The sequence below is a fragment of the Aulonocara sp. 'chitande type north' Nkhata Bay genome, linkage group LG13 (genome assembly GCF_057382095.1).
Source record: "Aulonocara sp. 'chitande type north' Nkhata Bay isolate Kocher_YH1m ecotype deep benthic linkage group LG13, A_spYH_male_GT1.1, whole genome shotgun sequence".
Classification (NCBI taxonomy): Eukaryota; Metazoa; Chordata; class Actinopteri; order Cichliformes; family Cichlidae; genus Aulonocara; species Aulonocara sp. 'chitande type north' Nkhata Bay.
In genome coordinates, this window is record NC_141356.1 from 18,579,721 (window position 1) to 18,592,569 (window position 12,849).

The 12,849-nt window shown below is 38.6% G+C and overlaps 1 protein-coding gene across 1 annotated transcript in view; it reads left to right on the plus strand.

Annotated features, from left to right (window-relative positions):
- LOC147315947 (uncharacterized) overlaps positions 1-11,044 on the plus strand; it is a 34,208-nt gene extending 23,164 nt beyond the window's left edge. The window contains exon 4 of the mRNA XM_086258970.1: positions 6,102-11,044. Coding sequence (XP_086115096.1) covers positions 6,102-6,254 — 153 coding nt within the window. The 3' untranslated portion in view covers positions 6,255-11,044. The remainder of the gene's footprint in view (positions 1-6,101) is intronic.
- The last annotated feature ends 1,805 nt before the right edge of the window (positions 11,045-12,849 follow it).

Consider the following 12,849-nt stretch of genomic DNA (forward strand, 5'->3'; position numbering starts at 1 on the left):
TTGAAAACATAATTCCCAGCCCCTCTCCTGCTTTGTGACCAATGAGCTGACAGCACACTTACGAGTATGACAATTCAGATTACCGCTCATCTCATTGGTCAAGGAAAGGTCGCTTACGGAGAAAATACCGGAAGACAACAGATGACCACAACAAGAAGCATGGCCAACAGGGAAACAAACGCCGACACTGCGGTGCAAGTCTCGGACGACAGTACACCTAAAGCTGGGCAGACACTGTGCGATTTTCAGTCACGTTATTCAGCTCCTGCTCAAACTGCACGATTGACTCGCAGGGGTTAGAAGTTGGTAGGTCACGATGCAGGGTCTCACACTATACCGCCCGATGCTCTGATGCGACCTGAGTGCTCACACTGTGCCTCCATAACATGAAGGTTATAACAGAAAATCTGTCACTCTCTCTCTCCGTCTTACACTCACACAGACACACACACCACCACCATCAACTTTGCTAAATTGCTAATGAAAAACATTGATCGGGCAGCTGTGATTGAGCAGCAGTGTAGATCCAACTATTTTCACGGTTGTTGTGTCGTGATAATTTCTGAGGCCACATCGAAAAGGCTCGGATGAGCTTTCCAAAGTTCTACAAGTTGTACCTCCATCGCTTGTGTCCAGATCACACGCTGCACAGCCGTGCTGCTCCGTCTTTTTCGCCGACATTTGTGTTTGCGCGTGAGCAGTGTGACAAACTGCGGTGACACCCTCCCGACCAAGCGATTGATGATCGGGAGCTGGTCGTGAGGTGTTAATCGCGTCTCGTTACCCCACGTATACTACACGATACACGACGCACGATGAAGGCCAAAATCGGGCCGATCGCCAAAACGGTCGCACGACTCAAAAATCGGCTCAAAATGGGCCAAAAATCGCACAGTGTAAGCCCAGCATTACACTCACACAGACACACCACCACCATCAACTTTGCTAAATTGCTAATGAAAAACATTGATCGGGCAGCTGTGACTGAGCAGCAATGTAAATCCAACTATTTTCACGGTTGTGTGCCTCCATCGCTTGTGTCCAGATCACACGCTGCACAGCCGTGCTGCTCCATCTTTTACACCAACGTTTACGTGTTTGCGCGCGAGCAGTGTGAGCGGCTGTGGTGAGACCCTCACGAGCGATTGATGATCGGGAGCTGGTCGTGAGGTGTTAATCACTTCTCGTTACCCCACGTATACTACACGAGGCACGATGAAGGCCAAAATCGGTCCGATCACTCAAAAATCGGCTCAAAATGGGCCTAAAACCGCACAGTGTGAGCCCAGCATTAGAGCAGCAATGTTTGTTCAGAGAAAGGGAAAAATGGGAAAAGGAAAACACCTGGCTGGAAAAAGTTAATATGGGCATGTGCAGTGAATATCAGCGCTATGTGGCCAGAAGTGTGATAATATAATTTATTTTGTGTAATAAACAACTGTAAGGATAGATGATTACAACAAATAGATGACTAATACATAAAAGTAATACATAGATGAATAATGATGATGAGTTAAGATGCGTAATCATGGGAACAAGCGGGTTTACAAACAGGAGCAGCTGATTAGCATTAAGCCAATTGTACTAAATGCACTAAATGTGCACTGTTACAAGAATGTTTTTCTTTCTATTGTTTTCTATTATTTTAAGTTAAGCAGGACAGCGTTCTTTTAAAGAAAGATTTACTTATATTCTCAAAAGTTAAGCATGACAGGCTTCTGTTTAAGAAGGAGACCTGTTTTATTGTGTTAATGTTGTCATTTTGAGCTAAAAATAAATGGCTAAATGATCATTTGTTTCACATGTGTTCATATCACAAAGAATACACATCTACTTAAATCAAATTCAAGTCAAATGGTTAAAAAAATAATTTCACACACAAAAAAAGAGCTAGAAAATTCACCACACTGGGAAGGGTGAAGACAACTGGGTCGCCCGGCCCTGGCCACGAGGTGTCCCTTATTTATTTTTCAGGGAGTTGGCAACCCTAGCTGTAATTTCCAGCTGTTAATTATATAAGAGAGGATTCAGTTACTCAGGTGTTTTATTCTTAAAATAGGTTTAAAGTGGGTGAAGAAAATACATTCAGTAACTTGCACAACATTGTGTCTGAGTGAAGTAGCTAAAGTCTCTGTTGTTGTTGTCTAAAATGGCTTTCTGTGTACACAAGTTACTACATAATTTTCATTGTGGGGATCCCCTTCCACAGTAACAGGAACCATGTTGTTTCTGGAGAGAGGTTTTTTTTGAGCATCCACCCTGAGGATGTGTTCCTGTTCTACTGACCAGGGAGATTATTACTGAAAAGTTACTCTTCCTGCTGCTGAAGAAATGGACTGAGGCCAAGACACTGAGCGATCAGCTGCAGGGTTACTGTACAGAAAAGAAAACACCTGTTTCAGTCAACAGCCTGCCAAGTGTATCTAGATGACTGAGGCAAGGAGTTACAAATAGACACAGCTGAGGGGCACAGTGTGAAACAAGGCAGGTGATTTCTGTTATAACATGCAGACAAGAGGACTGGGCACCCAAAATCCAACCAGACTCAGCTTTCAGCTTGTTTGCTTCAACTTTTATTTTTTAATGATTTGAAAAAGAAAATTTGAGCAAATTCAGCTTGACATTGTGATAATGCTTGAATGTGTCACTGGAGCTACAGCAAGTAAAATAAGTATTGAACACATCACCAGTTTCCTAAGGAAATGTATTTCTAAAAGGTGTCATAATTACCATGTAACAGCATTAACCTGAGGCTACAGCCCTACACACCAGCACAAATCTCTATCCAAATGAAGACACGTGTGAGCTTACGTGTGGCTGATTTCACCACAAATGATGGCTCACTTTATCACGGTGCTGTGCAGGGGTCCGCATTTACTCAGCTTTAACATCACCCTGGGCTCTTGGCTAGCTTAGCGTTAGCATGCCGTCTGTACAGGTGCCTGCAAAGAGCCAAACTTATGTTAAAAGTATAATGCAGTTGTTTCTGTCCTGGAGCGGTTTCCACTTTACCATCACACTCTCATCCTTGTGCAATAAAAAAAAAAGAAAAAGTAATGTCTATATCTATGCTGCAGACTGCAACACTATTTTCCTCCTACACACAAACTAAAATCAGCTAAATGTAACGAGACTGCAAGAACCGATAAGCGGGATCAATAGGCAGGCAAAATAACGATTCCAAGGAATTGGACTACTGTGAGCCATTCCCTGGGAATCCCTGATAACAACTGAGAGTTTCCCTGGCAGTGTGTTTGGGACGATCTTCCTTCTAAAAAGGTCCATCCTCATTTCAACATCATCATCATCATCATCATCATCATCATCATCATCCTGGTAGATTGCTGCAGATTTTTTTAATCACAATATCCTGGTACATTTTTCCATTCCACCTTCCTTCAATTACGTGCCAGTGCCGTATGCTGAAAAACAGCCCCACACCATGGTGCTCCCACCTCTAAACTTCAGTTATGTGAAATTGTTTTGGGGTTGATATCCAGTGCCCTATTTTCTCCAAACGTGGTGTGTATTACGGCATCCAAAGAGTTTAATGTTGGTTTCATCTGACCAGACTACATTCTCCCAGTATTTCACAGGCTTGTCTTAATGTTGTTCAGCAAACTTTAAACATGCTTCAACATGCTTATTCTTCAGCAATAGAGTCTCGCGTGGTGTACGAGCACACAGGCCATGGCGGCTGAATGCATTACTTATTGTTTTGTCTTTGAAACAATTGTACCTGCTGATTTCAGATCTTCCTGTAGCTCCCCACATATGTTCCTTAGCTCTTAAATAACACTTCTGATAACTCTTTTCATTCTTCTTGCTGGGAGCACCTGGTTGTGGTCGTCACAGTGAAATTATGTTCTTTCCAACTCCACATTATGGCCCCAACAGTGCTCACTGGACCCTTCAGTAGTTTAGAAATTCTTTTGTAACCAGCACCATCAAGGCTACACCGGTCTGCTCAGTAACTTTATCAATCACAAGTGGTTTCTTGTGTAACACCTGGGAATGAGACCTTTTTATAGGCCCATCAGTTGGGACTGAAGCAGCTGATTTTAATTTGCAAAAATTGGCAGGATTGCTTTCTAATTACTAATAGATTTCAGCTGGTGTCATGACTTTGCATGCTTTGTTACGCCTCCCTTTCTTCATGTGTTCAACAGCACATTTAGAAATACATAGAAAATTGGTGACATGTTCAGTACTTAATTTACTCGCTGTATTGACAATTCTCTTTTTAGCAGAGTTGACTGAACAGTTTATAAAGCAATTAACTAATTAGGAGTACAGTAGCACACCCTCATTCACAAAAAAGTTGAGAAACTCTATGAAATGTAACAGTAACAGAAGACAAATATATCTAATTTCATTAGTATTTATTTATTTATTTTATTATTTTAACAGTTTGCATAATATGTGTTTGTTAAAACATCTTCTGTGCTCAGATTATATCAAACCAATCATCTTCAGTTGTGCTTGGCATTTCGGCACTTGCTGTATCAGGCATTTCCTAAGCTTAACCTTAGAGGTTTTCCTGTTTCACATCTTTGTATCTTGCTTGGTTTTCCACCACTGTATGGAAGTGCAACATTAAATTACCATTTTAATACATTCTTGTACTGAACCATTTCATTGTCACTGTAGAATACATACAGCATTAATGTTTGACATCTGCTGTGGGCTTTTCTCAAATGGTAACATGAAGTTTATCAGGCAGCATTGGGCAGTAGATGGGGCTTTTGAAGTGCTGCTAATATCGGCTGCAGCAAACTTTCAGGTTAGCTACTGTTAATTAAAAGTGTGCTGGAGTGAAAGGACTGTGACAGCTTTTGTTACAGTACCACATTCCTTGTTCTGGGAATGTGTATGTATGCTCTCATGTAAAGGTAGTTAATATTCTCAGAGTGTGATCAACTGTATAAATTCTGCTGTCATGCAACATATAAAACAAGATTTTAAAAAAGTCAGAACTTGAAAGATCAGAAGCTTTCATACGAACCCAAAATATAAGAAGACATATACATATATGGGGTGACCGTGGCTCAGGGGGTTGGGAAGCGTATCTGTAACCGGAAGGTCGCCGGTTCAATCCCCGGGCTCTCTGTCCTGGTCGTTGTGTCCTTGGGCAAGACACTTTACCCTACCGCCTACTGGTGTTGGCCGGAGGGGCCGATGGCGCGATATGGCAGCCTCGCCTCTGTCAGTCTGCCCAAGGGCAGCTGTGGCTACAACTGTAGCTGCCTCCACCAGTGTGTGAATGTGAGAGTGAATGAATAGTAGCATTGTAAAGCGCTTTGGGTGCCTTGAAAAGCGCTATATAAATCCAATCCATTATTATTATTATTATATAAACACGTACATTCAAAAATGCACTCACACCGGGAGATGGAGAGAGTAAAAAGAGAGTTGTGGCAGGATGTTGAGAACTATACTTACATGCTTCCTGTAGACGTAAACATACAGTAGGTGTCTGCCCCTTTGATTTAAAACGTCAAGTGATCACAGGGTGTTTACATGAGCTTTAGATCTACATCACTGCACACTCAGAACATTTTGCGATATGGCAACACACTATGCAAATGCTAATGCAAATTCTTCATGTAGATATAATTTTTTTTTTACTGTACATGTTGTTAAATAAAACAGTTTAACCGTTTTATTAAGTTTAGGCATATAAAACTGCATACAATAAATACTTTCTTGGTAATTACTTGCACAAGGATTAGCATCAAGCACCCTCACCCTAAAATACTTACCTTTTTGTCTTGATTAGACAATGATTAGTCTATAGTTCCACATCAAGAAGCTCTCAAGTGAATATTTAAGACATGTCAAACAGAGTTGTTGTTGTCAAATAACTCAGTAAGAAGCAAAGTTAAGTAACACCAGACTTGTTAACCAACTCATGGAGCATTGGGTTGATTTTATATAAGCCCACATATATACAACAAGATATTCTAGTAAGAACAAGGAGTTAGCTTTTGTTTCAATAACTGGGTTTTTGTTACATTTTAATGCAGTCACATGTGTATTCTATGAAGCATAACTGTCATTAACTAAAATATCTCTTCTTCTCTCTGTTCTTTCTGTTCCAGAGGGCACCTAGACCGGTTGTTCTCCTGCCGAACATAGTGCCTCATATCCACCAGGAGCCTGTCACCCTTATCTGTGTAGGCCTACTGCTGATACTGATTGGGCGATGGATTTGGATACAAGGCAATACAAACACCCAGGACACCCAGGTTTAAAATGAGAGTGGTAGACCTAGAAACCCGGCAGATGTAGCATTTTTTTACTAACTGTTTTTGGATCTACGTTTTTTGGGGGGGGAACTCATTTTTAGCCTCTACTCTCTGCTTTTCCATTTGCAAAAAAGACTGCTTTTGTCTCCTGGAACTCTAATCCTTTTTTGTGTTTGCACCAATGTTTTTCCGTCATGGCCTCAAAGATTTTGTGATGCTACCAAAGAGGCAAGATTTTGCAATTCTTTGTGGGCAGGGGCAGTCGCAATACCTTAATATGCCTCTGCAAAATGACGCCTATGGAAATTCAAATGTGCCTTGAACAGTTTCTCGTTTACTTCGCTAGCTTTCCATACAATTTTTTTTTTGTACAAAGATTATGTTCTCCCCAGGTCAAAATATCTGTCAAAATGGATGACTTTGGTTTGGAATTGCACCTGCATCACATTCATTGCCATCATGCAGCAGACTCATGACCTCTGTAGGAATCAGCCGGACCAGACTTGCATCAGTATCCAACATGTTTTTAAAAATACTTGTGGCAGATTGACAGCACACCAGCATTTTAGAACTCAAATGAATTGGGTATTATGTTTTTCTTGAATCTATAATCTGGATTATTATCCCTTAAAAGGTACTTTTAAGTTACTGATATATAGCAGGAGACATCTGTATGAATCTTCATTTGTTTTCTAAACATATATAGCATAGAAATTTGTTGTCTTCTAAAACTGCAAAATTGATGTTTTATCACTGTGTTTCATGACTACTTTAACAACAATTGGTACATAATATACAGCACAACCTGATAATGAACTGAGCCCACCCAAGTAGATTTTACCATCTGCATCTTTTAGACTTTATCAAAAAACCCTTAATCATAACACAAGATGATATTGAACCAACTTCCTGCAGTAGTAGATACAAGTCTTCCAATCTCCACTAGAGAACTCAAACATGGGTTATACCACCAAATACTATCTGTGTACATGGCTTCCTACAAGATGACATCAAAATGCAATAACAGTTTTCTTCTTTGGTCATTTTGTATTCAGCATTAAAGCAAAGAAAAAGAGTGTGTTAATAACCAAAATCTGAATGTGAGTGTTCCATTTTTGTTTAATAACAAAATTGGAGGAATTGTTACTAAGTTGAAATCCAGTTAGCAGAGTGGTGTTGATGAACAAAGTGAACAACAAAACTATTAAATAGTGTCATTTCACAGTGTCTTGTTTATGCATTATGCAACCTTTAAATTTAAACTAATCAACCATTACTGTCTTCCACCTTCTTCGTTAAGCATCTGGTTTTACCATTAGCAGGCAGAGTGCAATGGTTTCTTGACAAGGTCACGATATCCGTATATTAGCACAGTGATTCAGACCTGGCCAAGTCTCCATACGCTTGCCAGGTCATTAAATAGTTAGTTTGAGTTTTGGACAAACACCAAACATTGAATAGTGCAAGTCAAAGACTCTTAAATAACTAAGTGATTAGCGAACAGCAGAAATAGAGGCTTCAGATTAAAAACATGTATTTGTATCTTTGAACTCTTGATGCCAATGAAAACCTTTGTTGTGTTATAATGTAAGAATTCATGATCCTTAAAAAAATAGATATTGGGTTATGTTACGAAAAAATAAATGTTACCACTTAATCCTGATTAAATCTGAAGTAAATACAAACAACTGAGTACACTTGTCTGTGTTTACAAATATCAGAATTTACTCCCATTTGAATGTTGAGGGTAAATATAAATCAGACTTTGAACATTGTTTGCTATCTGAATATAATGTGGTGTCAATGGATTATGCAAAAATACATTTAACCGAAGCACTTTATAATACCAAAAGTGCATGCTTCTACTAGGAAAGTTGAAGGAATCAACTGTGCACTACAGTTTATTGGAGGTGCGAAACCAAATCAACCAATACTTCTTATGTTCTGATTCATGAAAATTAGAGAAAAAGACACAAAGATAGAATTCCCGCTCTGTTTAACTGGCTTTTTTGAGAATAATCACAACATCCCTACCTCCTTTAAAGCATGGTGCACAGCCAACTCCTTGAACTTTTCTGACAAACTTTACCAAGCAAGCAGACTGACTAGGTTTGGTTGGAGTAGTAAGCATTAAACACTGTATTTCAAAGGTCCAATGTGAACACTGACCAATTATATTTGTGTACAACTCGTGTTTTCCATGTTGGTTTGAATGGTACAAGTTGAATATTCCCAAATTCATTGACGTAATATACGTTAACTTGATCGGTACCAATAATAATAAAATGACATTGCCTAGTGTGCATGTTTGTTTAAGCATGGCACAAACAAAAATAGGGAAGTATCTTTTATGCCCCTGTGAGCAACCTTGGAGATGTACTGTGCTATTATGTGTGATACATGTGTTTGATTTAAAACTTCAGAATTAACGTAGTTCAATCACTGTTGACGACTCCCTGTGAGGTTAGCCCAAAAGTTTGTTGTAACACAGCAATAATCAAATGTACGTTTGCACAGTTGTGTCAACACCACTGAAAATCACTGATACATTAATGTGCTGGTATTTATCACTGCTACATAAGAATTTCAGCTACTCTGTCAGCTGTGTAATCTTACATTTTAATAGCTATTCATCAGCTATAAGTAATCATTTTCAAGCTTTCTCCTATGATATGATGAGATGGTTTAGGACTGGTCACTAATTGAAGGTTTTGCAGGCGTTATCTAAAGATATTTAGCATTACTTGTAGTGGATAAAGTCATTAGAATAATCTGTACTTGTATTGTTAAAAATCCACTTCTGACAGCAGTGTCATATAGATTATATTTGTCATATAAACATCACCGTACACATCTGGCTTATTGGTACAAGATTAAAATAAAAAATCGCAACAAAGAGACATTAATGGCCATAAAAAATACATTAAAAGATACAAAGAGATGTAACATAACCACAGAAAACCACAAAGAGCTCTTACCAATGTATTGTTTATTTCCGAGAACCACATTTGTCCACTTATGTTAGCAAAACTGCCACAGCGCAACCTAAACAGAAAACGCAAAAGCTGTTTTACACTACTTTCTGTTTCTGGTTGTATTTCCTCTTTGTTCTATCTTTTCCTGTTGGAGTAATGTATTGCATACCATGTAACCTTTCTGATTTGTCTCTGTTTGGAATTGAACACGTTCCAGGTGTGTGTTCATGTGCACCAAACCTAAGTGCTTTTGCTTTTGTCTCTGCTGTGACACTGAGATCGCTGTAACTGCGTGTTGATTTTTGATATCGTGCCATGTGAAACCTACAACCTCATTTTGAAGTACTGTATTACAGCTGGAGTGTGAGAGAAGAGCATGGCAGGGAGGAAACTGAAAGATGAATTAACGGCTTATGAAACTGATATGGAAACCTGGCAATGTGCAGATTCTCCGCCTATCATTTGTAGGTGTTAGAGCACAGAAACACTTGTATTACATTCAGGGTTTTACTGACTCGCTTTAACCCTGCTCAGGCTGCGTTCGCATATTGTGCTGTGCTCTTTGGGGCTTTAAGATAACAGCTATTATCTACATACAGTTATGTGAAAAAGCAAGTTGCAAGTTGTTAGCTTTTTTGGCATATCTTCAGTGCCGACTGATAAAGGTGGTCGACATGACAAGAATTTTTCAATCATGAATTTGACAAAAGCATGAACAGATGTAATGATGTGTGGAGAAAGAGAGTCACCGTTGGTCTTGGTCCCCTTCGGCAGAAATCATTTTTAGCAGGTGTTTTGTATAATTGTTATAACTGTCCTTGCTAAATGTCTAAAGTTGCAAAAGTTTTTAAGGGTTTTACTGATATTGCTGCACTTTTCTAATCCCCCCCATAACTTTTAAATGGGATCATATTTGGGTTGTTTTATATGACCTTTCATGGTTAATCAAATCCATAACCCTCAACATGTTCTTTTTGAGGCATTCCTTAGTAGACTGGCATAATTTATGGCACGTTTGGGCTGCTGAAAGGTAAACATATTTGCAGCTGAATCAAAGACTAGACGGGCAGGCTAGACAATAACCTAGGTGGGAAATCAACAGCAAAATTATTATCCACTATACTCCAGAATTGAAATTGCATAGGCTGAGAAGTTAAAATCTCCCCTGTTTCTGTTTGTTGTCTTGAGTTTTGTTTTGTTTGGGAATAGCAAAGGCTTTTTTATGAATGAATAAATACAGTTGAGGTCCAGTGATACATACATGTTGATGCCAACAATTATAGGCGATACCTTCAGAGTTTGTGATTACAACTTTTAGATTTATGAAAACTTCAGTTTGCATCAGTCTGCCTTTGTTTGGAATTTAAGGTGGTTCTAAACCCTGGTTGAAATGTTCTGGTTTTTGAAGGTGTGACGAACACCTTTTCCATTCAAATTATTTACATGGAAAAATTACATAGTACATTTATCCATAGGCATTTTATGAAATGTTTAACAGATATGCCAAAAGAAGCCAGACTATTAAGACTATTCTCATGACAGGAAAATAAGATAAAAATAAAAAAATCAGTGGAATTGTTAAAAAGATAAAACACACAGTATAGTGGACCCAGAGACATAGCGGTTTATTTTGCTTTTGCTGAAAGTGCTGTACAGAAATGCATCTCTTGGATGGAGGTTGTTTGTGCAAGAACTGAGACAAACAATTCCAAATGACCCAGTAAAATTGTAGCAAATTTGTCTTTTGTTAATATTGTAACTGTACACTGAACATGTAATTATTGCTTCAATTTAAAATAAAGCTTTTTACATTCAATTTAATCAAAAAATCAGAGCAGTGTGATTATTTGTCAATACAAACCATCTTTTTATTCTAATTTGCATATGTTTGGTTATAGAAAGTTGTTTATTTAAATAAAATTTAGTTGTTAATATGAACAACTGTGAATGTGTAACCAATGTAAAGGTCAGACTTTGTTTGAGGCAGTCATGTGTACATTTTCTTTTTTAAAAGAAAACAGAATCCCCCTATTTTTCCCCAGTAGCCCATTTGCAGCTGAATTTTATGCATAAAGACTCTGACTTTGAGAGATACTTGTTTGCCATACTCAGCTGAAGGCTTTTATATCACATCCACACACATCCAATATGCTCACTTTATTTGGAAGTATTAGTGAAACATCTAAGTGAAGCATATAAAATCTCTTTATGTACATCTTTCAGAAAAGAAATTATAGAAGTAAAATATATTTTATTAGCAAATATATTTTATTTTTATGAGATCTGTATTTGATCAAACATCAGTTTGTTTATTGGCATAAAATCTCAAAAAAAAAGAAAAAAAAGAAATAAAGTTGTTTCCCTTTCCTTTTGTGTTTGTGTGCGTGCGTGTGTTCGTGTGCTCATCTGCAGTACACGGAAAGTACGGTGCCTTCCAGAACTTGGCAAAAGCACATGCTCAGATAATTATATGTCTTCCACATTCAGACTCACATACACAACTCATTAACACACGCACACTTGGTCACACACACAAATGGTTTCTACACGCCTGCAGGCACACACACACACAGACACACAGACACAAACACATTCATACACATGTGTGAGTCAGAACTGTAGTCCAGCCGGGGTGGATTCCTCCATCTGTAGAGAAAGAGAGAAGTAACAGTTTTAACTCTTAGTGGTTTGAAGGTAAGAGAACAAAAGGTGTCTAAAATGACTTTCATATAGCAGGTTTGTGTTGCTCAAAGTTCAACTAAAATGAAAATGTATGACTGTTTTCTGACACAGCATACAGATCTGCTTTGTAAACATAATTCAGTATTATATGGTGTGCACTCTTTAGAAGTTCAACATGCACTTCAGTTGCACTAATGTCCTATGTACAGGTCAATGAATTGTCGTATATTTAGTGTTTAGTCTGTTTCGTAATCAGTACTACAGACTTTTGTTCTTTTGAGAAATTATTTTCCCTCGATGTTTTACATAGACCAGGAGTCCCCAATCCCAGCCCCACGAGGGCCGGTGTCCCTGCACGTTTTAGATGGGTCAACACACCTGAATCATGTGATTAGTTCATTACCAGGCCTCTGGAGAACTTAAAGATGGTTATTTATCCATTTAAATCAGCTGTGATGGATCAAGGACACACTTAAAACCTGCAGGGACACTGGCCCTCGTGGACTGGGATTGGGGAACCCTGACATAGACCCTTAAAGCCTAATCCACAACCATGACACATGTTGATTCTATTGCATCTACTATTCCCTAAGAACACCACTGCCCCTTTCAGGATCAGGACAGGTAAGATAAGATAAGATAAGATAAAACTTTATTAATCCCTTGGGTGGGTTCCTCTGGGAAATTCGGTTTCCAAAAGCACAGCACCGACAGAAGTTACAGAGGCAGACTTAACTTATCAACAAAGTCTTGATTGTATTTTTTGTTTCTAAAAGAAGAGAATGAATTAGCTCTTCGGAGTGTAATGTGGTAAAGGAATGCTTCACTTTTTGTAACGCTGGTTTCAGTAGTTTTAACAAGGAAGTAGCATTTTGTGTATTGCACCTGACCTGATAAAAGTGCTATCACTTACCTTCAGTATGAAGGTACAGTGTCTGAAGATA